This window comes from Fonsecaea pedrosoi (assembly GCF_000835455.1).
Source record: "Fonsecaea pedrosoi CBS 271.37 unplaced genomic scaffold supercont1.1, whole genome shotgun sequence".
NCBI classification, from domain to species: Eukaryota; Fungi; Ascomycota; class Eurotiomycetes; order Chaetothyriales; family Herpotrichiellaceae; genus Fonsecaea; species Fonsecaea pedrosoi.
In genome coordinates, this window is record NW_013550615.1 from 1,740,571 (window position 1) to 1,765,935 (window position 25,365).

Below are 25,365 nucleotides of genomic sequence, written 5' to 3' on the forward strand. Positions count from 1 at the left end.
CAACGTGGAAAGGTAAGAATGAAACTTGTCCTTGTAAGAGAACCACGGCAATGCAAGCTCTATGTCTCAATCAACGTGGCAATATCCTCGCATGCGTCCGATATACCATGACTTCAATAACTCGATCGTCCGCATGCGGACCCTCGAACAAAGGATGGCTTTTTTATGGCCGCCCCTTTGATCCTCTTTTCCCCTTAACACAGGTTTTTCCGCACGAGCAACACCTTTTCGCAAACCCATCTCAGATAAAATCGTCGAGAAGGGAAAGAAAAATAAATTCCTCATTACAAAAATCTGTTATCGCAAAAATGTGTATCTGGGACTTGGCCGTCTTTCAGTGTGGCCACAACGGCAGCTTCACCCGGCGGGACGGTGGCTGCGCGCTGCCCACATCAGCATGCGACAAAGAGCTCGTCAACGCCATCAGATATGCCATCCCGTGGAACTGTCCTGATTGTGCACAGCGCCTCGCTCGAGGCATCCCCCCTCATCCCGAGGACCACATCCACCCTCTGGCGCGAAGTGTTCAGCAGCCGATGCGCCCTGTGGCGCCGCCGCCGCAGGCTGTCTCCCGTCGCGCAATGGTCCGCAAAAGCCCGTCGCCCGTCGGTGACGGCTACGACTTCACCGAATTCGCAGAGTACACCAACTATCCGGGCCTCTCGCAGAAGCGTATGTCATCCAACATCAGCCCGACCAAAATCACCAAGCGGCAGAGGATATCGCGAAACAGATATTCGAGCGACGCGCCCACGATGCTCGGCCGGCTGGGAAACATCGCCCAGGACCTGAATGATATCGCCATGCCGTCGGCGACGGAGCGCAAGAGCGGCGTCGGCTACTCTCCGACCAGAGTGCGCCTCCACGGGACTGTGCAAGACGTGTCGGAAATTCCGGTGAGCCTGGTCCCGGGCTTAATGAACACGTCCCCAACCCGGCGCCGCAACGACAGATCCCCGACTCTCGTCTCAGGCGCAGGCGTCACGAAGCGCCGCAAACCCAGCAATCCTCCGCGCCGCATCTCGCCCACGCAGCCCAGGGCGCCGTACGCAGACGCCAACGCCCCTTTCAGCCCAAGCACATACGCCGGCTACGCGGCGGCGTCCCAGGCCGCGGCCCGGCAGAAGCAAACCGCCGCTCGGACCTACAACGAGACTCGCGACGATGTGGAGCGCATGATCGAAACCGGCCACCACTCGCGCGACGAAATCGTGGCAACGGCCAAGTTCGCCATGCTGAACCACAAAGATCAGGAGCAAATCTTGTGGCAATATGAAAAGAGCCGACGGACGAGCGAGAACCAGAGGAATGGTACGTTAGATGGCAGGAAGATACACAACATAAGGTCTCGGGACGAGGGCAAGAGAGAGGGCCATAAAAAGAGGGGCGGCTGCGCAGTCATGTGAGGAGACTTCCGAATGTGGTCGGGCAAGCTCGTGGAAGATGGAATCTAGGTCTGGCCTTGAGGCGTAGTCTACACGCAGGCGCGTGCCCAGCTATCGGAGAGATTCACACGATCGAGTTTATGTGTACAATCCTGAAATAGATATTAGTATCCTAATCTCATACCCCCTACGCTGCAATGCGATTCGTTTTCTAAAATCTTCTTGACCTCTGAGTCGGTAAGTTTCGAGCTGTTTTGGATAAAGGCTGGAGACGGTGGGCTCCTTACTACACTCGAAGCAGTGCAAAGTAGCCCTCGAAGTCATCCTTGTGATGTCACAGTGTGATTCCCTCTGAAAATGGCCACATCCTATAGATCTCTTCTTGGGACTTCTGGCCTGCCATTCTCTCGACATACAGAGTGAAAAGAGCCTTATTTTGTTCCTGCTTCTCGGTGAAATCCATTTCAGGGGGGATCCAGCCATCTGCGTCGGTGTCGAGATATTCCTTCGCAAATTCTCTCGCACGGTGCCATTCTCTGTACTCCTCGAATTGTTTTTCATGTTTTTAAATTTCTTCTTCACGGAATATGTAGGGACATTCACCCGGCAGATCTAGATCATGCCAGGAATTGAAAATCTCGATTAGGCACTCCCGCAATGGCGCAGGCCCCTCTTCCCATGTTGCTCCACAACGAATGAAGAGCTCACGATATACTCGAGGCAAGTTCATGGCATCGTAAGCATCCTTGTTGTCAAGGAGGCATCTTATCTCATAGGCTTTGGCCGCCGTTGCCAGGTTGAAGTTGTACTCTGCCAACTTCTTTTCTTTCTCATCCAAGTCTTTATAGTCATCAGGTAACTTGGGCGTGACGATCCCAGCTGGGTAGCCTTTTGGTAGAGTCAAGAGAACCGGCCAGCGTGCCTGTAAGAACATAGGAGCTACTTGTGTGAATTGCCAGTCGATAATTGTCGAGATTTTGGAAGGGTCATTCTCTGAGACAAAAATATTGCCCATGTGTAAATCGGTGTGGCAGGCGGTAGGTTGAGCATGTCGAAGGAGGTCAGAGTGAGAGCCTAGAATCTTCATGAGCTCAATGGTTGTCTCTAGCAAAGAGATCTGTTCAGCAGCTGTGCCACGATGGCCAACCACGTGAACGCTTTTCGATTCCTGAGAGATGCGATAGATCTCGCGTTTTGCTAGGGCAGTTCCAAATTCGGCGAGGGAAGGCCCTAACGATGGATCAGCCTTTCACAGAGGACATAAAGTTAGCAGAAGCGTACGTACAAGGCCCAAGGATCAAGTTCTCAGGCACTGTAGACCAAGTTGGGTCGCAGGAGCGACCAACACAATAGGACTCAGATCGATCTATATCTGCAGGGAGGTTTACGCTTCTCTCACCCTCAGGAAAAGAGCGGCGAGAATATACGCAGCCATAAGCCGGGAACTTTATCGACATCAGTTGACTCTCCCACTTGGCTAGCTGCTTGATGATGGCAAGTTTGCATGGCTCGTCAATCTGATCCCACACTTTGAGGAGCTGAACACCGGCAGCCTTTTCCATGATGATGTACTCCGCCCCAACAGGAAACACTCCAAGTATAGACGTATGGTACTGGGATGTCCGTATGCTCTCTCACTTTGAATAGTCAAACATCACTCGGGCTTGCGGTAACTTGGAATTCATACCGTATTCCAGAATAGCGACCTCTGAGGCAGTCGTGTATTTTGCGAGGCCGGCATTGGGACACGGAACCTTCGCAATGAGCTCTGTACCATTCTCCCTTCGTATACGTAATGCTTTGCTGAATCCGCCCTCCAACTTTTCGACTTCTCGAACAGGCGATACTGAAGGGCCTGTGGAGGCTGCAATAGCACAAAGGGCTTCTAAATCAAATTTGACATAACGACCATCACGTTGTTGTTTGTCTCGAGTCAGAAATCGACCATTGGTATACTGAAAGAGCTCTTCTCGGCTAATGGGTTTGTCTAGGAGTTGTGATTAGTAGGCAACTCCCTGACATATTTGCTACAACTTACCACGGCATGTTAAAGAGATGCTCTCTGACGAAGGCAAGGGTGGGGTTTTAAATGTCAAGAGATGACGTGATCTTGACAGAAAAGACATGCTGCGAGCTTTGGTGCTGGGAAGTACGGAAGAAGCAAACGGAAACGCAAACGCGAGGTCTTGTTGCAGTAATACTTTTTACGTGTTGTCCCCAGAAAGAGACAGATGAAATTCAAAACCCGGGCAGCAGTGGTTGTACTTTCAAGCGACATGCCAAGGACCATATTACGGGCAAGGGTACTGGTTCAAGTCCCATTCCTTTCACCCTCATTTCGAACAATCATGGCACCACGAGACAGTGTAACCGCTCAGAAGACCAGAAGGCAGCCCGTGAAGCTGCCACATCAAGGTCATCTATCCGCCTCCTCCTTCGATACTCGACTCACCAGCAAAGCTGAACGCCCCCAAGACATCAAGAAGGGACAAAAGTAAAACCCTCCTCGACGGAGCGCCCGTTTGGACCTTTTGGTTAAAAAAAAACTCAACCAAAAGCCAGGGAGCAGCCTCTACCATCGAAGCCTCCGAAACGGAAACGAGAAACTGAACAGCAACTAAACCCGCGTGGCAGTCTGTTTCGTTCCAGGACTTCCTTTGGCGATCGAACGCCCCTTCTTTGTAGATTCCTGTCCAGGGGTCACATCTCGTTTCGGAGCCTTGGTGACTTTCGAAATAGCAGAGGCACACTCTATAAAGATCAGAACTTCCGATTAGACATGCAAGGGGTTACGTTGTGAGCTTTTACCTTCCATACTTCTTTTCGTATAGAGCTTCAACTGACACTAGATCTACGAAAGGTAACTGCCCGCGATCCTAAAAAATGGAATCTCCAGATTCAGGTCAACAATGAAACATATTTCTCAACTCCGAAGAGGGAGAAGGAAAAAAAAAGACAGTTGCGACAGTCCTTATGCCCATAGGTGAAGAATGGACACCAAAGGAGATCAGAGCCCATTTCATGAAGAATTTGAAGCTTTAAAAGGCCCCTATTCCCGAATCAAACAAAACTTAGCCAGAGATTTATCAGACCAGAAACCAATACAACAGCAGTCTTCTTCCGGCGACGCGGCCAAAGTGTAAAGAGCCCAGAATAAGAGAGAAAGGGACGCGAGGGAAAGGGCTGGAAAGGAGGAGACCGAACAGGATCACTAATAGGACATAGAACGATAATCTTAGTCCTCCGACCTTATATCTTCTTCAAAAGCTTGCCGTAGTCATAGATCGTACTCAAGCTTGTCCTCAACCCTTCTTCGGATTACGTTCTCAGCATCCGGATGCCAATAACGAGCTGGAGTGTTTGTAATGTTGGATGCAAACATTGGCTCGATATGATTCAAGAAGACGCCGTACAGTCCCGTTAAAGAATCCAAGGCCCGGAAATACCAAATTCGGCCCGTTGCCCAGTTCTCGCGAAAAGTATTGGCCACTGAAATGGAGCAAGGACGCAAAGATTGTTGTTCCTCCTCTTCTAAAATGGAAAAAAACTCGTCGAGCATGAGCTTGAGATCTGCCAACTTTTCATCACCCAAACGGTCAATTGCCTGACCGGTCAACCATAAAGGGGGCTTCAGCATCTCAATCGGTCTGAAACAGGCCCATTCCAGATCAATAATTGATTTGATATGCCAATCGTCATCGACGAAGATATTGCTTTGATGGAGATCCGTGAGGGTTAAATAAAACGGTCCAGAACGCGAGGAGCTATTGACGAAATCAGGTAAACAGGCGCGCATCAAAGTCAAGGCTTCCATTTGGTCGACGGCATCATCCCTTGAAATGACAGAATTGGGCTGATATCGATGCGATTGTCGTGGTATTTGAAGAGGTCCAGAACATATGACTCGACCACACTGTAAATGTAGCTGCGGTTCACAACAGGCGGGCAACTGTCGTTTTCTGCTTCGGGAATGATGATAGATAATGGTCGATTAGCCAGACTAACGACACCTTCGTTGTCTATCGTCAACGAGCCTATGTGAGATAGTGGCCTTCTGGTCAAAGACAACAAGATCCGGGATAAATCTCGGAAGAAATTCGTCTTTCGCTTCGAGTCGCCAGAAAGTGTATCCCACGTTGTCGAAAGCATGCGGCCTTCCTCCTCTTCGATGAAATCCATCAGCAAATAGCCAACAGTAAACGGAATGTCAGGTCGTTTACAGCGAATGTAGGGAGAGCAGACCGATTGTCGAAATAGCAGTTGTAGGGTGTTCTGTATGAATGAGAGGCATCGCAAATACCATGGAGCGTTTTCACGCGCTGTGAACTGAACCTCCATCATTAGCATATCACAGACAGTATTCTGGAAGACTACACATACATGAAGATTATTACCAATTCCGAACCCCCATAAGTACGGGATTGGTATCTCAGGGCAATTTTGTTGCATCCAGATATATGTTGCTGCTTCGGATCGCACCTTCTCATCCATATTTCCAGGATTCGAAGATTCTCCCAGCTTGTACGGGAGTGGGAATCGAATCATGACCCGACTCTTTGGACGTCTATTCCAGTTATATATATGCACTGGAATACAGACATTGAAAGTCCCATGCCTCCATTCCGAGAAGTCACCTAATCGACAGGACTGATTACCCTTCAGTCCAAGGTGACAGGCGACAATTTCTTTGATTTCGTCTTGATTGTGAAATAGTTGAAGGAAAAAGTCAATTCGTTTGGACGGATAGGACAACTGTAAGAGAATGTTGCTTTCGGCTTCGCAAGCCGATTCATAGGAGATGGATTTTTGAAGTAGATTCCTTTTCTGGGTGATTCGGGAGCCAAGGCGAGATGCCATCTCTTTTTTGAAATGTAGGTAAGGATCATCTGGCCAGAAATGAAACTATCAGCGCCTTTTAAGAGAAGAGAAAACGAGAACGCATACGGCACAATCATTGGGAAGGAGGGAATTCAGCCTTCCGGGAGCTAGTAAAGGGGCGCTGATGTAGCTGCGATGATTTTCATCTTGAGGAATGGAGGCCTTCCAGATATGTTTGTATCGGCCACCTTGAAATAGCGACTCTTTTGGTAAAGGTCTATCCTCCAGGGGCTGCGCTGCATCTAGAAGTGTCGGTTCGTGCGGCTAAATGGTAGGATTGGGCTTTTCTAAAGGCTCTGATGGTTCCACCGGGGCTTCAGCTGGGACGTATGGACGGGGCTGTTGCTCTTTCAAGAATTCCTTCAAGTCGTCGTCGAGGGCTTTTGCGGGATCATCTTGGTTGCTCCTCCCTCCCTAGAACGAGTTCATTTCCCTAGAGAACTGTCTGAGATTTTTCAGATCAAGTGTGGCAGGATAATGTCCATAATCCACCTCCCGAACATAGCAGGCTGTACTCCCTTGGTCGTTGACCCCAAATTGTTGTTTGAGTCTCGGGGAGCCAGCAATCATTTCTCCGCAGCTCAGCGCCAAGACGAGCTCGCGACTCGACCGGATCGGGTTAAAAGTGATGCTGCCCTGTGTGCAACCCCAGTGCTCCAGCTGGTCAACCACCGATGACATGTCGCGTCCGGGTGGTGAGATTGATGCTCGAGGCACAAACCATTTCCATCCGTGTCGGCGGCTTTTACTGGAGTTTATTATACCACACAGCCGTTTTCGTCACAGGGGCTACTAATAGAGCTGATCAACCAGGATGTGTAATTCTGTGAAAGCAGCGTCTCTGAGTCGACTATCTGGGTCTATCATTCTTTCTATCCAAAAGGGGGAATGCGCTCTGTCACATCCCTGGGTGATATGTGGCGGATTGACAAAAGTTGTTACCTAAACTGGAGATTACTACTTTGCTTTGCTTCGCGTTACCCTAGTCCCGCTGATATAATATTCTAGATACACGCAATATCATGCTCGCATGGGAAATGAACGGGTTCGCTCTATCTATATCTCGTGTTGAGACTCCCGTCACCCGTCACGCCCTTCAACACATCTCACGCTTTTGATGCCTGGGGAATCAGCGCAGCCAGATCAGTGGACAGGTCGGCCTCCAGGTCAATTTGCACATCCTTCTCGTCGACGAGACCAAGATAGTAGGATAGATCCCTGCCGTCGAACTCTCGAACTTCGAAACCGTCACCCAGGAACTCAAACATGTTCAACTTGTTACAATATTCAATATTGTAGTCCTCAAACCTCGGTCTCTCAAGCAGCTTCAGGTATGTGAGACGACTCCCCGGAAACATCGGTAGCGGGCCGTCCACACGTCCTTGTTTAAACCAACTGCTACACCCAGAAACCCACGCAGTTCGTTGCAGGTAGAGGTCTGCATGTTCCTTGAATTGAGAAATGACTTCAGGCTTGGGAGTTAGCGATTTGATGCGGTCGACCTGCATCTTCTCGATGATCTGGAGGATGTATCGTGCCAGTGACTCCAAGATTGGTAAGAACGAACCATGGCCAAGGGGCCCGTACGGTCCGCCCATCATATAGTAGTTCGGGACTGCTCTGAGCGTCAGCACAACAAGTGACTCGAGAGGGAGTAGAACCATACTGTTAGGAGGAGCTACCGAAATATACGACGTAGCTTCATCACGCCATAGCTTTGCCAGAGTCTCACCATTTGCCTCGACGGGGAAGCGTGGGATCCATGTGGTATTGAATCTTTGTGTCCAGCATATCAGTAAGCAATATAAAACACATTTGGAATGACGGCATACCCAGTTGCACAAATAATAACATCAACTTGATGTTCTTGGCCACTGTTGTCGATGAACCCTGTCGGAGTGATGGCCTTCATGAAATGGGTGAATACAGTCACATTCTCCTGGTTCAAAGCTTCCAGAAACCCATTTCCTGGCTGTAAGTCGCCAATTAACAAAACTGGGTCGAGATTTCCGAAAGTATACGGGCACGTACAGTTGGTCTTCGACATCCCACGTCAAAATTTTTCGGGATGATCGCCTCGATCAAAGCCTCATCATGTGCCAGCTTCTGCTTCATTTCGGAGATTGCGTACTGACTCCTTTTTAGTAACAAGCTGAATGGCGATAACACAAACACTCACTTCCCTAGCCGCTTTGGACTCCGGGGTGTTCTTTAAAATGAACTTGAATCTTTGATTTAACTCTGACTCGATCATTTTTGAATACTTCAAGTAGAGCTTCGGGTTGTCTTTAAAGAGCTGCTTTTGTTCCGGCGTGTCTGAACGGTCAGCATTGAGCCAGTCGTAGAAGGGGCGGGCTCGTACATTGAAAGTTTCCTCCACCCTCGGAGGCGAATTTCTGAGCGAAGCCAGCTGTAATCCAGGTAGGCGACCGGATCCAGGTATAGAGGTGTTCCACTTCCTGAGCAATCTTCGCGACAATTTGGATCCCGCTGCTGCCAGTTCCAATGACGGCGACTTTCTTACCCTTTAGGTCGAGTCCTTCGGTAAAGTGTGCACTGTGTTGGAGGACACCTCGAAATGAATGAAGGCCAGGAATATCTGGCCACTTCCAATTACTAATTAACCATCAGCATACGCTGCAGGACCCGGAGAAGGGACATACTTCAAGATGCCACCGCCGTTGACTAGGACATGGCACGTGTCGTTGAATTCATTTCCATGCTCTTCGTCTTGAACTCGAACGTGCCAAAGTCCGTCTTCCTGATGCCATTTTGCTGCAACCACTTTGTGTCGAAGTTTAATGTATTTCATAAGGTCGTGTCTCTCAACAACGCCTTTGAAGTATTTCCAGATCTCTGGTGATTCCGAGTAGTATTGAGACCACTCGGGATTCCGATCCCAGGTAAATTGATAACAAACGGAGGGAATGTCGCAAGCACACCCTGGATATCTGAATGAACGATGAGTCCAACCACTTCCATTCTCACGGAAGCCAACACTTACCTATTTTCGAGCCAGGTCCCGCCAATATCGTCATTCTTCTCGTAGATCTGTAGGTCGATGTTCTCATGTTCTTCCCCGGCAAATTTCGAAAAGCAAATCCCCGACGCACCAGCACCGATGTGGATAACTCGCAGTTTGCGATGAGCTCCGAAGTGATCCTCAATGATTCTATAACCTTTTTCATTTTCAACAAGCCAGCCGTGAGAGTCGTACTTGGAGTCTAACGATATATTCTGGGCGGGAAAGCCTTCACCCTCCTTTCCTGGAGACATCTTGAGGTGATTTCGAGGAACTGGAGACAACAAACAGTAATTGGAAGCGAGACGGACGGAGAGCTATTATTCTGCGCTACATTCTGTCTACAAGCAAATATAGCAAAGGCCAATGCTTGGAGCTCTTGAGGAAGATGTAGAAAGGCACCAATCATACAACCAGAGCTAGTTGCCACGGCAAGTACATGGCCTGCCTCGAAACAGCCGTCCTTGGCTCAGGATAAATTGCCGCGGCACGCAAGTTCTTTGGCAGAATCTCCTGACATGAGCGGATGCCGGGGGCGGAACACCACCAATGCCATCTTTCTCTAGATGACCTGGATCCAGCTGAGACTCGACTAAGACCACTCAAAGGGGGGGGGGGGTTGATGCCTACACTATGATTACCAAAGAGATCAGGTCACCACTGACTAATGGTAGTCCGTGTCATAGTGCCGGTGAGGTTCGAGTAAACTTGAACAATTGGGGAGAGCCTCTTTGTCACCGATGTAAAGGGTGGTACACTTCTCAAGGCCGAGTCGATATCGCTGTGTCAGCTTCGATCAGATTTTCCATCTGGTATCTGAGCAGACTACCATATTTTGTGTCAGTTCAATGTGTTCTGACTACGAAATTTATCCTTGATTGGCCGCCATACTACGAACCTGTAGCAAGAATGGGCGAGTTCTTGCCCAATGACGATAAGTCGTTGAAGTCTGATCTCTCACTTGACCTAGCTGCCTTCCACAAGGGAGCGACCACTACGGCTACGAGACAGCTCAATAGTCAGCTGATTGAGCTGGGACTGAGAGATACAAAGTGGTGGAAGGTATGGAAGCCCCGATCTCGGCTGGGATACAACGCCTCCCTTCTGCAATGATCCTGACTGCAAGAACTAGTGTGGAGCCCGAGAATACCGCCAGCGTCGAGCCCAGGGGGCAACACCTTTCCCTCGACCTATGCTCTTGGGAGAAGCAGAGGAGATGAGTATTGATTCGAATCATGGGCCAGCCATAAAATGCCGTCTATTTCAACCACCTGGCGCAAAACCGATTGGAGTCTTTTATCACATCCATGGTGGTGGCTATGTCCTCGGCTCTGCGGATAGGTTAGTAGTTTCATCACTGGCAACTACCCGGGATCTTGTGACTGATGCGAACGGCACAGTCAAGATCTTCTCTTGGCTGAGATCTCTCGGTCCGCTCGGTTGGTTGTGGTCTCGGTCGAATACCGCCTTGCACCAGAAAATCCTTATCCAGCTGCATTGGAAGATTGCTGCACCGTCGCCGACTGGCTTGAACAGCACGCACAAGAAAAGGTCAGGAGGATCTCTGTGTTCTTCTCTCACCAGTTGACGACGCTGACAGTTCACAGTGGAACTGTGACTTGAATTTCATCGGCGGCGAGGTGAGTCTGTGTGGAGAACATTGGCGGCCAGAGTCATAGGGGACAGACACTGACGCGTGAGACCAGTCTGCCGGTGCTACGCTTTCTGCTCTTGTTGTCCTTCATCTGCAACAACGAGGACTGCTTTCTCGTATCAGAGGGGTCGTTCTCAGCTACGGTAACTTTGATCTTTCAGCTCTACCCTCTCTACGGGGGTTAGAGCGGTCAGAGACTCCGGTTTTGAACTACGAGGACGCCGAACAATTTCTCGACGCATACCTGCCTGGTCGCACACCTGACCAGAGAAAAGCCGCCACCATCTCACCGGCGTACAACAAGCTCAGCGACTTGGTTCCGGCGTTGTTTTTGGTCGGCACTGAGGATGGCTTGGTAGATGATAGCATCTTGATGGCGTCGCGGTGGCAGTTGGCAGGAAATGAAGCTATTCTGAAATTCGTACCCGGTGCCTGCCATGGTTTCATGACATTCAATGGCCATGTTGTCGAGGTAACCCGTCGGGGCTGGGACATCCTGCTTCAGTTTCTTCACGCGAAACTTGTGGCACCATGAGACTCAATTTCTGTATTTGGGGACACATAGAGACTTCTCGTTAGACAACATCCTTCTCAAAAATGCCCCCCACCTAGACATGGAGCAACATTAGGAGTTCCAGCCGCGTTATTGAGGATTTTGAAGATCCAAACACACCTAACAGACAGAGGACGTTGTTGTTCCTATATGTTCGGCGTAAGATTTTGTTAGCAAGGCTGCATCAGAGACTTGTCACCAACGCTGATCTGGCCCAGCGGGCCTACACGCCAATTCGCAGAATAAGCCAACGTCATACGTGGCCATGGCAACACCAACAGATCGACGTCGAAAATCTTGCTGTAGTCGTAAGCTGTCTCAAAAGCACATGGTATCTGGTGGTGTCGTTACATGACCATGTTTCCTCCAGTAGCGTAGAGCTACCGAGAACAAAGCAGCAAAAGACCAGAACCTTTTGGGACCAATACAACCCTTTCTTCAGTTAGCTCATCACAGGCTCAGTGGGGTTGACCCACTTTAGAACTATCCGAGGCAAGCTCGACCCTTCAAAACTTCGATCCCCTCGAGCAAGCCGAGGAGAGGAGAGAGGCTTTGGTAAGCGCTCAAACGGCTTTGTGTTTTGGACTGCCACCGTCATTCCCGCTGCCATCGTATAAGACATTGACCAGGTTCGTTCTCACCCGACGCAGATTGAAAGACGGCAACGTAGGCTGGGAGCTTGGGACGACGCAAAACAGACCGACATGGCACCGTCTGGAGAACTGGTCGCCCTTGTGACCGGGGCGAATGGCGTCACCGGCGACTATCTGATCAAGCAGCTCGCCTCGGAGCCTCAGTGGACCAAAATTATCGCAACTTCCCGCCGACGACCATTCCGGCTCCCGAAGGACCCCAGGGTGGTATTTGGCCAGGCGGACCTCAACTCCGACGTGGCTTCGATCTCACAGGCACTCCGGGACATGGGCGCCACCAAAGTGACACATTTCTTCCACATGGCATACATCCACCATGACGCGTTCGAGAAGCAATACGAATACAATGTGAAGTTTTTCATCAATATCCTGACCGCGGTCGATGACATCAACAAAGACACACTCCAGCGTGTCGTGCTCCAAAACGGGGCCAAATATTACGGCTTTCACTTCAAAGCACCGCCCAAGGAGCCCGTCACCGAAGACCTCGGCCGACTCGGGCTCGAAGGCCCGCCCAACTTTTACTACCCCCAAGAGGACTTTATGTTTGAGCTGCAGAAACACAGGAAGTGGACCTGGTCGACGACGCGTCCATTCTTGATCAGTGGGTTCAGCTTTGGTGGGGGTTTTTTTTTTTTTTTTTCTCACATGGCTCAGAAACTTTTGTTCCAGGGAAATTTGCCATGAAATCAGGCATGTCGAAAGGCTGACTTTCCAGGGCAGGTAGCGGACAGTCATTTACGTGCACGGCCGCCCTGTACTTTACCATGCAAAAGTATCTCGGCGAGCCGGCGGTATTTTCCGTGCCATCCGAGGGCGAAGGGTGTTACGAGAAGCGACAGGACTTCTCCTCGGCGGCGAACATCGCTGCCTTCACGACTCATCTTGCCCTCCATCCAAACGCCCAAAACCAATCGTACAACATCGTCGATGCGGATCCGAAGGGACTCACGTTCAGGGAGATTTGGGAAAGTATGGGTGAGTACTTTGGGGTTCCGGTGACGACCAGAGCCGGATTCGACATTGAGGCCGATATTGAATCGAAGCTGAAGCGTGGTGTATGGGAGGATTTGGTGGCGAAGCACGGGGGGGACAAGGACGCTTGCGATAAGTTCGCGACGTGGTCCTTTTTCGGATGGATCATGAGATACGCCACCTGGGGCGCTTCGGTCAGTATGGATAAAGCCGCACGGGAGCTTGGTTGGACAACCCGCTTCGACACGAGAAAAGACTTGTGCAAAATATTCGACACAATGAAATTGGAAGGTGTGGTCCCCCAGCTCTAGCAATGCATGAAGATTAAATAGGGTATACATTATCACTACTACCGACTGCTTGAATGTTCTGGACCCGATTTTGACCGAAAGAAAACTGGTAGGTATCATGGAGAGTCCCATATCCAAGAAATGTCATCCGAATCAAACCTACTTGTACAGCCCTCTTGCTCCATCGGTGCCTCCGAATTAGGGGCCTGGACTTATGACTGATCCAGGGTGATGGGAAACCATTCCGCAAGCCAATGCGAATCCACCAATGAGGAATCCCAAATGGGGATTTCACCGAAATTGAAGTCCGCCATACAAGGTGGTTCTTCAATTGTGCTAGTAGGGGGTGGTGAGAACGAAGGTCCTTGCACTGGCGTGGGCCCGGCATCTGGTGAATGCCATCGGGACTGCCTGGGAAGGTTCTGCAAAAATTCGAAGTCTCGGTCGACGCAGAACTTGAAGAGAGAGTACGACCAGCGAGCGGCGTTCCAGTATTTGCGATGCTCTCCGAGTATCAACAGGCCAAGTTGGATTTTGTTGACAGCTATGCACGCCCGACTAGAGTCTCGTGGATTATCCTTTACTTCCTCGAGATAGGTGATGAGCGCGTTGAAGAGAGAGGTATTTCTTTGTCCATATCTCGTCAGTTATCATTACCATCTCTTGCACGGGCTCACATTGACACTTACAAAAAACTGTGGCTGTACTTCAATACGTCCGATGAGAGAAGTTCCTCATATAGCGCCATAGTCCTTGCAGCACACTTGATAATGCCATCCCGAACTTGTTGGACGGTGAGACTATTGGAAAATCCAGAGTCGTGTTCGAGTAGTACCTTGTGCATGACTCTGAAGGTCAAGGCCATAATTCTCTGACGGTTGAGTTCGACAGAGATCGGCCAGATTGAATATTCAACCAGAGAGTCTGCGGTCGTGTACGATCTTGTTGCACGCTCAGAAGCCAAGTCCATCTGTTCCAGACGCGTTTTGACGGAGATCAGGCGTGGTAGGAGAGAGTCTTCGTGTCTTCGATGCTCAACATTCATGGTGAAAATTTCTGACACTATTACTGGTCAGCATGCGGCACAATGGAGCTGGTGACTTTATGCACAAGGGGAGCGGTGTAGTCTTGTGTTCTGAGGAAACTGAACGAATAGGGTAGGATGGGCGATATTGGAAGGTTCGACGTACGGATTTTCGAGAGCGTGATCAAGTCGGTCATGAACGCGCTGTGGACCTTACTGAAGAAGTAAAAGTCGACTGGGCACTCCCCAGACTTTTCCGCGCCTTCCACAGCAGCCGTCTCGTAGAAGTCAGACTCAGAGAGAAGCTCAACATCCACGACCTCGAGGTTGATCACCGGCGGACGACCTATACCGAGCGCGACATTATAGTCGCGTACCTTTGCAGTATGATGCGTCAGCCAGTGCCACTAGATAAAAGCATCATGCAAGGGAATAAGCAAATAGTCTACTCACGAACAGAGTCCAAAAGATCCTCCGCCACAGGCATCTCTGATGCTGTGATAATCTGGATGACGGAGGAATAGCTTTATGCAAGCCCATCGTGAAAGCCAAATTGCATGCACATGTTGTCCAAAAGCGGATGTCTTTTTCTTCGCTATAGTTCGTCCACCTTGGGCTCATAAAAATGAGAGATTGAATGAGCATAAGCTGGTCTTTTTCGCAGTTGAAGGAATGGAGGAGTGCTGCTCGGGTGTGGAAGTACTCTTGTGCCGCCGACCTCTTCTTGAACCCGGCTTCTTGTAATGTGTTCTCATCCATATACTGGCAAGCTGCAAAGAAGATTGAATGCATAAGCAAGGGGGAGCTGATGGTGCCACGCCGGAAACGCAGGTAGATTCTTTGCAGGTCATTCCTGTCCACGACGGGATAGGCTGGTAAAAAGTGGCGTACGAAACATCCCATCAGCAGGTCACAGGTAATGACTGGTGGAAATGCCAGTACTCCCTTGACCTTACACAGGTACGTGATATCTTCAGCGACCAAGTGAGAGAAAGTCTTGGTTGTTGGGTCCAGTTCGCGTCGAAACCAGGTAAGGGAGGGCGCTGGTGGGCAGGTTATTGTAACTCGCGCCATGTTCGGGCTGTCTGGTTCGACGCGGTCGCCTTCTCGACTGTCGGATGCATTGAACGAACGGTGACCGGTCATGTGAGGGAGGACGCTGTGTGTCAACGTATCATCCGCATACACGATTCGCTTATCGCCGTTGGATGGCGCGACAGAGCCGGCTCGGTGCTGGTCGGACAGGTACGCCTCATTTTGCGATGGTGATCTCCTGGTGAGAGAAGCATGCGGTTCTGGTGGACCGTCAACAAAGTCCAAAGGACTCGTCCACACCTGGTCCGGGGTCCGGGGGCTGTCAATTCCAGCCTCGATCTGAGTATTGGATTGGTTACCGTCGTCGGGAGTCCGAGCTGACATCGACTTGTTGTGTCTGCTTATTGCAGGTGCGACTGAGCTTTGAGGAGTTCGAGCCTGCAGAGATTCGACAACTCCAGGGGAGGCATCGGCTCCCCGGACGCTGGCACCAATGGGACCAGCATTTTGTGAGGGTGAATTTACAGCTAGGATGCTGGAAGTGCTTTGCTGAGGTCTTGACGGGCTTCTAGCACGTTTGCGTTTCTTTGAGGGCCTAAACCATTCACGAATCGTGGAGAAGCATCAGTCATTTTGATCAGCTATTCATTCCCCTTGTGAAGGACATCCTCACCCAGAAGATGACTGTTCCAGCACACACTCTGTACCAAGCGACATGCAATAAGAGCACGCCTGCCCAGATCGCTTTAGTGTCGCGTCACAGCGGATTTTCCTGGCATGGCATATCTTGCAAGCTTTGGAGGCACGTTTTCTCAGAGTCTGGACGAGGTGAGTCGGTGGCCCCAGCTGGCCTGACCACGCCGGATCATCGACGGGTGCGCTCATTTGACGGCTCAAGCGTTGACTATGCAACGGTCGCACAGTTCAGGCTCCGAAAATGTTTGCAGGTGCAGAGTTCCCTCGGCGAGAAGACGAGTAGCCGCGATCCCGGGGCAAGAAGAACAATAAATATGGCGCCGCTTCGAAATTGAACTGCTTTGCACGGGACCGGGGAATGCATTTTCTTCTCCGCAACCCCGCCATGTTCCCGAGGCTGGCAACGGATCCGGACATTTACTTTGAAACTGGGGTTGTGGAGCCTCCACCCGAACCTATTGTTGCAACCCGTCTCGCAGCGTTGGTTTGCAAGGAGGTCAAAATGGAAGCAATGCGGGCGATAGAATATGTATGCCAGCGGCGGACTCTGCATAAAATGGTCGACCGGTCTCAATCTCGACTTCACTTTCATCTACCTCTGGCGTGATAGACAAGAACGCCCTCCACAGTGACCGCCGGCCCATAATGAACAGATTCAACCTCCTCGCAATCCTTTATGTATCCTCTGGTGCCCTTTTCTATGGATATGACTCCGGACTCAGCACCTCTATCTTCGGATACCCTGCCTTCATCTCATACTTCAATTTGAATACTACAACTCTGGGTGCTGTTGGGTCGTGCTACTATGCTGGCAACTTCTTCGGGAGCTATGTCAACTGGTACTGGCCTGACAAGTACGGTAGACTGCGTACAATTCGAGCAGCTTGTGCCATCGCCGTCGTCGGGGCCGTGTTGCAGACGGCCGCTCGCAACCTTGCCATGCTTTTGGTCGGGCGTATTGTGGGAGGGTTTGCCTGTGGAATCATCTTCAGTCTGTGCCCTGCCTACGCCAGCGAGATCTCACCCCCGAAAATCCGTGGCTCGGTCGGTGGGCTGTACAAGTGAGTTTGTGCCGGCCTGCGGTACGGGCGGCAATGCTGATGCTTCCCAGCTTGATGCTGTCATCCGCCTACGCCTTGACGGAATGGATGGGCCTGGGGCTGTCATATGTCAATGGCAACTCTGCGTGGAGGATTTTCCTTGGACTCCAGTTCATCCCACCTGCTCTTATGGCCGCGGGTTCCTTGTATATGCCAGAGTCGCCGAGATGGCTCTTGCTTAAACGTCGGGATGATGAGGCTCTGGAAGTGCTACGCAAGATGCACAGCGACCCCAAAGATCCGGAATTTTACCTACGAGAATTCCATCAGATCAAATCGCAGATCGAGCTCGAGAGGTCGCAGAACCGAGGTTTCAAGACCATCTTCACAAAGAAGTCTTACATCCACAGATTTGTCTTGATCATTGCCTTCTACACCTTCCAACAACTGACGGGAATTGTGCCTCTCCAAAACTACCAGGTCTTATTGTATGTATCCTGAACCTTCTGTTCTCGTGTGGAAGCTTACAACGATTTGCAGGTACGCTGCACTTGGCATTGGCAACAAGATGTCTCTGGTACTGGTCGGCGTATGGGGAATGGTCACCATCATCTCCACGTGCTGCGGAACGTACTACTTCGACAAGATCGGAAGGAAGAAGTCGTTCTACATCTCGATCACCATCGTAATGATCGCTTCCACTCTCCTTACAGCTTTCTGGGCGTCATACGAGAAGTCCGGCAACACGAATGCCACTCTCGGAAAACTAGGCGTCTGGTCAATGTTCCTTTTCATGTTCGGCTATGCTTGGGTGATGAATGCCTTCGGGTATGCATACATCCCAGAAATATGCCCGACAGAAATACGTGCTGCTGGGACAGCCACAGGACTGGCCACCTTCAATGCCGTGACCGTTCTGCTCGTACAAGTCGGACCTCTCGCGATCCAAGCGATCAGTTGGCGGTATTTCCTGATCTTCCTGTGCATGGATGCAATTTTTGTCCCCTTGGTCTACTTTGCGTAAGTGTCAATCTGTGCTGTTGTCGCTTTGGTCCAAAGCTAAGTTGGATCAGATATCCCGAGACCAATGGCAAAACCCTTGAAGAGATTGCTGCGTTATTTGGTGACGAGGTAAGTGACCTGTTTAGAGGCTTCGTCGTTCCTTTACTGGTTGCTAACCTAGACTCACAGGTTGCCGAGACTATGCAGCAGGCGGAGGAGCATGTCCATAAAGAGCTCCGGAATCAAAAAACAGGGTCCGAGAAAATCGCAAAATCAGGGCTCGAGGAAGTTGATGTGCACAAAGTCTAAGAGAGTCCGAAATCAGCAGTCCTTGAGTGTAGCCTGTTTGACTACGTGCACAAAATGATCCACAGGGCGTGAGGACCGAAGCATTTGAATACATCTGGACGGCACTGTGACTTGACTGAACGTTCTCATAATCCATTCTGGAATTCGCTACCTAGGGAAACTATTTGGTGTCTTGCTTCATGGCTTAGATTGCTGTCAATACCGGATTCTTGAAGCCTGCATAAGTACACCATGACTAAGTTGCCTCTAGATCAAAACACTTCGGGGCGTATTCTTCGCCGGCAAAGGTGTTATGCATTGAACTTGAAGTTGTACAGGGATATACAATTTCAAAGCTCTCAGAATAATGCCTCGGGCTTGTAACCAAGAATAACACCACCTCGCGTACCTCCATATTATCTGCCCTTCTGCTTTCCGGTGAGATTGACAAAGTTGCCGCGTAACCGAGAGCCTATCAGTTTCCTGAGACTGACTGGATTTAACCGGAACTTGTCAGTCTTAAAGTACAGTTTAATATGCTTCTTGCCCCCCCCTCCCCTCCCTCCGGGCGATATCCCTCTTTCCTGGTTTCCAACATCAGGGCTGGCGGGCAGGTCGACTCTTCACCGCCAACATGATCCGCAAAGTTCTCATTGTCGGAGCCGGCGGGAACCTTGGGCCGTCGATTGTCCAGGCTTTTCTCTCCACGCCATCCTTTGAAGTGAGTGTGCTCACAAGGGATGCGAGGTCAAAGTCATTTGCCCGCGCCGTCAAGGTGTTTGAGACAGACTATTCGGAGGAATCTCTTCTGGAAGCCATGTCTGGCCAAGACGCCGTTGTGTCCGCGGTCGGCTTCCGGGCGGTAGGCCAACAGAAGAAACTCGTCGACGTCGCCATCAAGGCGGGCGTCCAGAGGTTCATACCCAGCGAGTTTGGCGGAGACAGCGCAAATCCGAGGTCCACCGAGCTTCGGCCTCCGGTCTTTCAGATCAAGCTCGACATTCTGGACTATCTCAAGGAGCGAGAGAAGACGGGGCTGACTTGGTCGGTCTTGGTGACTGGCCCCTTCTTCGACTGGGTATGTATTATTTGTCCGACAGACTCCAAAGCGCGTGAATCGTGTCTGATGATTAAAAAAAAAAAAAATGGTCCTAGGGGTTGAGTTCTGGATTTCTCGGGTTTGACTTGAAGAAAAGGGAGGCCCTGATATGGGACGACGGCGCCTGCAGATTTTCCACGACAACCTTATCGACTGTCGGCCAGGCGGTCGTGAAGACCTTGCAGCATCCCGATGAGACCGCGAACAGATTCGTCTACGTGGCATCATTCACCCTGAGCCTCAACGACATCTTGGAGTCGCTGGAGAAATCGAGCGCCTCGCGCTGGACGGTCGTCAGGACTTCAGGCGAGGACGAGATCAAGGCTGGACAGCAAAGTCTCCGGGACGGGGACCTCGCCAGTGCCATCCCGCGGCTTGTGCGAGCTGGGTGGTACACCAGAGGTAGAGGGGGAAATTATGGGGATGAACGAGAGCTAGACAACGCTCTGCTCGCTCTTCCGCAAGAAAATCTAGATACTGTTGTTTCTGAGGTGTTGAGGCCGTCTGCGTGATGATCATCATTTCGGGAATACAGAGAGACCAAGAATGAGAATTTTTGATGCTACAGGACTTGAGATACTCGGAGCAATCTCTGCCTCATGGTCTGATTAATATGCTATCTTCAGTGGAGATCGAGAGAAATTCATCACGAAGTAGACGACGCGGAAACCATCGATTGTCTTTCGCCCTGTAGCTCTAGTTTAGCAAAACGGTCATGCTATAAGCCATATACTAGGCCCAGATGCCAGCTACCCCCTGTCCAACCATCACTCCTTGATAGCGGCTTGTGCTTCTTTCACCTCTACCTCTTCTGACGTAGGTTCCACGATCAGATCCGCGTCATTGAGATGGACTTTGACTTGACCGCCAAAAACCTCGTCAATTTCTTCAAGCGGGACATTGGCAGTCTGATGGAGAGTTAGTGGATGATCCAAAAACAACGTATCGGTAGGTCATACTTCTGGTAGATAGAGATAGATCAGTGTAATCTGTAGAAATTGGATGCAAATAAAAACGAGATAAAATTTCCCTGGCAAAATTAGCACAAGACTGTCAATCGCTCGGAACCACGACTCACATCCAATGCTGCTAAATGCAGGTGGTGCTGCTTCCGTCCAAATGATGCTGTAGATATAGTAGCCCGCAAGTGCGACGCTTTCACCTTTGGCCCGAAGATGGACGGGGAAGATCTCTGCAGCGACAGTGTAGACATGCGGATCGACGCCCGCGCCGAAGCTTCCTCGCCTTTAGCAATGATCTGAGAGGCTGCAAAGCTGCAACTTACAATAACTCGAAAGCGAAGTTGAAGACCAGACAGGCGGTTGCATATTTCCTTTCGCCAGTTTCCTGAAATTTGGCATACAGGCCAGTGAAAATGATCAACATCGCGGTTGTCCCAATATTTCCGATAACTGCATCCGGTTAGAGTTGCACGGCAGGCTTGTTTTGGTTCTGAACTGACGCAGGATCCGTCTTCGTCCGACTCTGTCAGAGAGGAAGGCGCCGAGCCAGTTCCAGAAGGCGGCAAGTGTCAACCACACGGCAGAGAGAAGAAGGGACACTGTAGTTGAAAGCCCGAGCGAGCTGTAGATAATGACAGCGTAATCTTCCCGACTAAGTCAATGTCCCTAGTCAGTGGTCTGCTAAGACTTACTGTTGATGACAAGCACGCCCGTATTGATAACTCCCGAACAAACCAGAATGCCCAGAGCCACGCGTTTGAGGTATGTCATCTGCGTGAAAAGGATCATGAAGGCCGACTTTTCCTTGAACGCAGCCTTCTCTTCGGCAACCTGCAGTTCGATCTCCCTCAGCTCTCGCTGCGCAAACTCATGGTTGCCGTGACCGTGAAGTGAGGTGAGGACTGCAAGAGCTTCAGGACTGCGGCCTTTGTCGACCAAGTGCCTAGGACTCTCTGGCATCCATAACGTTGCACCCAAGATAATCAGGGCTATGAGGATCGGAATGGCCAGGGGAAATCGGAATCCGAAGGTCGTCGTGGGGTTCGCATAGGAGGAGCCAAAGCCGACCTGTCTCTGCTGTTAAAGCCAGACGTGGTGAAAATGGGGGTCACACCGTACCCAAGCAGCTAACATGTATCCAGTATTTATACCCGCGCCATGCATTCCTGCCATGGAGCCACGAGACGATGGCGGAGCCACCTCGGAAAAGTAGACGGGGCCGATGACAATTGTCGACCCTGCTGCAAGGCCTGTGATACCTCTACCTACCAGGAACATGGCCTGATTCACGCTTCCCGTCTGGATGGCCGCTCCAACGATGTGTAGAGCACTTGCAATCTGGAATGCACGGATGCGTCCCAGGAGGCCCATTATTTCCCCGATAAGAATGGTGCCGATCGTAGCGAATGCATAGAACGTCCCGTTGGCTGCATGTTCGTCAGCTGGATGCACTTGACTCCCAGAAAATGACTTACAAGCCCCTTGTATAGTCTCCGTGTGGCTGTATCCAGGCTTCCCAGGAACCATTTGAAGCCCCATCTACCGCTGAATAAGCCTCTGGGGTCTGTGAGAAGCATTCGTCCTTACCACACGGTACCATGATGCCTGGCCGAGCGTGCTGCCGATGACCCCTGACGCATATCCCAGCAAAATTGACGCCAGTGTTGCACATGCGACGACCTAACAACTTGTCAACGAAAGTCGAAGGACCATCGAGCGTGCTACTACTAACAAATACATTGTACAATGTGACTGGTTGCTTTGGCAACGAGGCACTCATCGTGGAATACTGCCGGTGTATGCTTGTCACTTGCTAAGACTTGAAAGGTCCCCAGTTAGGATGTGCGTCTTGTCTCTGAATCGATGTGCGTCTTCTGGCATTTTTTTGGAGCCAGCTTCCTGCTGGGCACTTTGTATGGTCACTGGAAGAGGTACATGTACAAATTCGGCCTAGTTTTGTGCGGCAGAACGGCTAGGAAGATGCACCTCTGGCCACGGGCACGTTGTATCGGGCCGCGGCAAGGAATTCATTGGAAGATTCACAACCGTGGCAACTTGTTACAATCCACAGCCAGTCCATAAAGAAAACATCCACGGAAAGTCCACCCACGGCACAGCCTCGCTGGCGGGCTCGCAGCTCGTGTGTCTAGACCTGTTTCTGCGAGGAAACTCATTCTTAGAGTGCCACAGAGAGCTGATGGTAGTTTTGTCCTTTGTTGGAAACCTACGTGCCGCGGAGTGGCACAATGTCCGAGGGTTGGCCTTGAGTACGTAACCAATGTTTACAGTCATTTCGTCAAGAGAGCCCAGCATAACCTGGGGGTCTTTATGCCCTTGCACTATATCTTCATTCAATTTTGACAGGCACGCCCACCTACCTACCTTTCACCACCACCAAGTCATCTGTTAAACCACGAGTAAAAGAAAATGGCAGGCTTTGACAATATCCCCGACTTCGACTCCCTACCGGAAGTCAAGGGCATGCCCAAAGGCTGTGCCTGGGGTGTTTTCGACAAGGACGGAACGACGGACTATCTTGGGTGCTTCAATCTACTTACACCTGCCGTGAAGAAGGAGGCCTGCAAGGAAGCCCGCGATGGCGTCTCGATTTCTCTAAACTGGCCGCTCAACGCAATTGGCAAGCCCGGCTACGGGCGACGCCCGACCGAGCATACCGTTCTCGACGCCAAACTTACCTTGGGCATCCATAGTTTCGACGACGAAGTGGCTTTCAATACGCAGGCATCAAGCCAGTGGGACAGCCTCGTGCATTACGGCCACCAACACACAGGGCTGTGCTACAATGGCTCAAGACCAACAACAGAGAACCTCATCCAAGGATTTCGGCACTGCGATAAGAGTCTTCCTACATTGAACCACTGGCATGAGAAGGGTTGTTTGGTCGGGCGGGGGGTTTTATTGGATTACCGAGCCTATGCACAGGCCAAAGGAATCCAGTACAGCTGCTTTGACAATGTCCCTATTTCTGTCCAGGATCTAGAAGCCGTGGCGGCCCATCAGGGCACCAAGTTCAAGTACGGCGACATCCTTCTGGTCAGGACGGGATTCACCGAGGATCTGGACGCTGCCGACATTGATGAACAAACGAAGCTCCTCGGCACTCATAAGACGGTCGGAGTCAAAGGGAGCCTAGAAACCGCTCGTTGGCTCTGGAACCACCACTTTAGTGCTGTGGCGGGCGATGCCATTGCGTTCGAGTCGCTGCCCCCCCAGATCGAAGAAGAGGGGGGAAAGCCAGGAGGTTATGATCAGCTAGGTACGGAAGAAATACTGATTAGAGAGGATTGCCGTCACTGACTGACATGAAAGTTTTACATAAATACCTCTTGGCCTTTTTCGGCATGCCCATTGGCGAATTATGGGACCTGAAGGCGTTGGGCGAGTATTGTGCGAAAGCGAGACGATACGAGTTCCTCCTTACGTCCGCGCCGTTAAATTATCCAGGGTCGGTCGGTTCTCCTCCGAATGCGATCGCGGTGTTTTAAAAATACGGTAAGGCTCCATTCACAGGCAGGTGGACGGGGTTTTGAGGTGTCGAGGTAGATGTCCACATTCTCAGTACCGTGTAGGTAGATAAACCTGTGATTTCGTCCAAGGCTGAACACCATTGCGCTCGTATTACAAAACATTCGGAGGACGACAAGAGTAAATGAAGGCTTGTTACTAGGTATGGTACGTCATATACCATACGAGTACCTATCGATACACGATACCCGGACAATTCCTAACCACCGAGACAACTCGAACACCCTTCCTATTATGGGGGTTTTCTCGGAAAAGTGGTCATTTACCTTTACCATATTCTTCGTCTCTGACAGAAAAAACAATTGAAACAATGGATGCTATAAATAGAGGTACCAAGAAGATGAGATTTTGTGCTAAAATGCCCCTAGATTTCCCGCACCGCAGGCATGTCTACTTTGTAGGTAGAGCGGCCGGAACACACCAAAACCGTTGAAGAAGGAAAGTTGAAAAGGGTAGAAATTGCCGACAGATTCGAGACCCCGAGTTATGGGAACTACTCGGCCGGTCGGTCCTTCAATCAATACAGTGTCCGGTTGGTACTTTGACATGAATACCTACTCACCTTCCCCTTCGACGTAGAACCGTAGCCAAACTACCTTCATGGAGCCTATTATAGAATGGTGGATAAGGGAGAAAGAACATAGACTCTGGCCGCACGGAGTGTTTTTACTACTATTGTAATGGGAGAGTCTACAGGCTGGAACATGATTGGTGGAATTTGCCTTCACAATGTACAGGCTGACACTCCTGGCTACTGATTGGCTGGATCTCTGACACTAGGTCTGGGACTCCCTTTAAGTAGTATACTCCTTTTCTGCGATTTACTTTAGCTTCCTGCTCTATTTATGATATTCTTGGCGATTTAGGAACTATTAATGTTGGTGGGTCTTTCAAGTCCAGTCTGGTGTGACGGGCACGAGAGACGCTGGAGCCATAATAGAATTGATTTGAATACATTTCGCTACCTTTACCAACCAAGGAGCAGTATTCCCCCGGTTATTTCTGCGAGTGGATCACATCTTTGCATCCGCTTTCCAACTTGGGGGTTCCCTTGTAATTCAGAATCCAAGATTACGATCGAAAATAACCTGGTTGTCCCATTGCCCATCCAAGCTCCTGACCAATGCTGTATGGGGTATCTCTAATTTGGAAAAAGGAGGAATAAAAGGAAAATGGAGGATGAGAAAGTGTTCTTGTTGAGACGACCCAAGTGGACGTATCCAAGGGTCACACTAGAAGACCTCGTCCGCGATGTTGACTGAG

At 50.5% G+C, this 25,365-nt stretch overlaps 11 protein-coding genes across 11 annotated transcripts; 6 read left to right on the plus strand and 5 right to left on the minus strand.

The window, feature by feature from the left end:
- Positions 1–308: 308 nt before the first annotated feature.
- Positions 309–1,406, plus strand: Z517_00626 (uncharacterized protein; the record flags this gene model as incomplete). Its single annotated transcript, XM_013433590.1, has 1 exon — positions 309–1,406. The coding sequence occupies one exon, from the start codon at positions 309–311 to the stop codon at positions 1,404–1,406; it is 1,098 nt and encodes a 365-aa protein (XP_013289044.1).
- Positions 1,407–1,950: 544 nt separating this feature from the next.
- Positions 1,951–3,511, minus strand: Z517_00627 (uncharacterized protein; the record flags this gene model as incomplete). The annotated part of the gene is made up of 4 exons (XM_013433591.1): positions 1,951–2,615; positions 2,671–3,018; positions 3,073–3,372; positions 3,424–3,511. The coding sequence occupies 4 exons, from the start codon at positions 3,509–3,511 to the stop codon at positions 1,951–1,953; spliced, it is 1,401 nt and encodes a 466-aa protein (XP_013289045.1).
- Positions 3,512–5,186: 1,675 nt separating this feature from the next.
- Positions 5,187–5,876, minus strand: Z517_00628 (uncharacterized protein; the record flags this gene model as incomplete). Its single annotated transcript, XM_013433592.1, has 2 exons — positions 5,187–5,657; positions 5,766–5,876. 2 exons carry the CDS (start codon positions 5,874–5,876, stop codon positions 5,187–5,189), a joined length of 582 nt encoding a protein of 193 aa, XP_013289046.1.
- A 1,493-nt stretch (positions 5,877–7,369) lies between these two features.
- On the minus strand, positions 7,370–9,539 carry Z517_00629 (uncharacterized protein; the record flags this gene model as incomplete). Its single annotated transcript, XM_013433593.1, has 8 exons — positions 7,370–7,878; positions 7,930–8,039; positions 8,096–8,235; positions 8,295–8,393; positions 8,443–8,579; positions 8,626–8,879; positions 8,927–9,214; positions 9,268–9,539. 8 exons carry the CDS (start codon positions 9,537–9,539, stop codon positions 7,370–7,372), a joined length of 1,809 nt encoding a protein of 602 aa, XP_013289047.1.
- Positions 9,540–10,194: 655 nt separating this feature from the next.
- On the plus strand, positions 10,195–11,474 carry Z517_00630 (uncharacterized protein; the record flags this gene model as incomplete). Its single annotated transcript, XM_013433594.1, has 5 exons — positions 10,195–10,347; positions 10,418–10,626; positions 10,686–10,836; positions 10,893–10,925; positions 10,992–11,474. The coding sequence occupies 5 exons, from the start codon at positions 10,195–10,197 to the stop codon at positions 11,472–11,474; spliced, it is 1,029 nt and encodes a 342-aa protein (XP_013289048.1).
- A 722-nt stretch (positions 11,475–12,196) lies between these two features.
- Positions 12,197–13,431, plus strand: Z517_00631 (uncharacterized protein; the record flags this gene model as incomplete). Its single annotated transcript, XM_013433595.1, has 2 exons — positions 12,197–12,764; positions 12,869–13,431. The coding sequence occupies 2 exons, from the start codon at positions 12,197–12,199 to the stop codon at positions 13,429–13,431; spliced, it is 1,131 nt and encodes a 376-aa protein (XP_013289049.1).
- Positions 13,432–13,622: 191 nt separating this feature from the next.
- On the minus strand, positions 13,623–15,853 carry Z517_00632 (uncharacterized protein; the record flags this gene model as incomplete). Its single annotated transcript, XM_013433596.1, has 4 exons — positions 13,623–14,037; positions 14,100–14,472; positions 14,601–14,811; positions 14,888–15,853. The coding sequence occupies 4 exons, from the start codon at positions 15,851–15,853 to the stop codon at positions 13,623–13,625; spliced, it is 1,965 nt and encodes a 654-aa protein (XP_013289050.1).
- A 957-nt stretch (positions 15,854–16,810) lies between these two features.
- Z517_00633 (uncharacterized protein) lies at positions 16,811–18,516 on the plus strand (the record flags this gene model as incomplete). Its single annotated transcript, XM_013433597.1, has 5 exons — positions 16,811–17,226; positions 17,277–17,693; positions 17,746–18,225; positions 18,279–18,336; positions 18,397–18,516. The coding sequence occupies 5 exons, from the start codon at positions 16,811–16,813 to the stop codon at positions 18,514–18,516; spliced, it is 1,491 nt and encodes a 496-aa protein (XP_013289051.1).
- Positions 18,517–19,129: 613 nt separating this feature from the next.
- Z517_00634 (uncharacterized protein) lies at positions 19,130–20,106 on the plus strand (the record flags this gene model as incomplete). Its single annotated transcript, XM_013433598.1, has 2 exons — positions 19,130–19,573; positions 19,651–20,106. 2 exons carry the CDS (start codon positions 19,130–19,132, stop codon positions 20,104–20,106), a joined length of 900 nt encoding a protein of 299 aa, XP_013289052.1.
- Positions 20,107–20,361: 255 nt separating this feature from the next.
- On the minus strand, positions 20,362–22,336 carry Z517_00635 (uncharacterized protein; the record flags this gene model as incomplete). Its single annotated transcript, XM_013433599.1, has 10 exons — positions 20,362–20,502; positions 20,554–20,624; positions 20,673–20,830; positions 20,880–21,006; positions 21,057–21,200; positions 21,249–21,624; positions 21,676–21,998; positions 22,032–22,095; positions 22,144–22,236; positions 22,289–22,336. 10 exons carry the CDS (start codon positions 22,334–22,336, stop codon positions 20,362–20,364), a joined length of 1,545 nt encoding a protein of 514 aa, XP_013289053.1.
- A 647-nt stretch (positions 22,337–22,983) lies between these two features.
- Z517_00636 (uncharacterized protein) lies at positions 22,984–24,062 on the plus strand (the record flags this gene model as incomplete). Its single annotated transcript, XM_013433600.1, has 2 exons — positions 22,984–23,833; positions 23,887–24,062. 2 exons carry the CDS (start codon positions 22,984–22,986, stop codon positions 24,060–24,062), a joined length of 1,026 nt encoding a protein of 341 aa, XP_013289054.1.
- Positions 24,063–25,365: the final 1,303 nt, after the last annotated feature.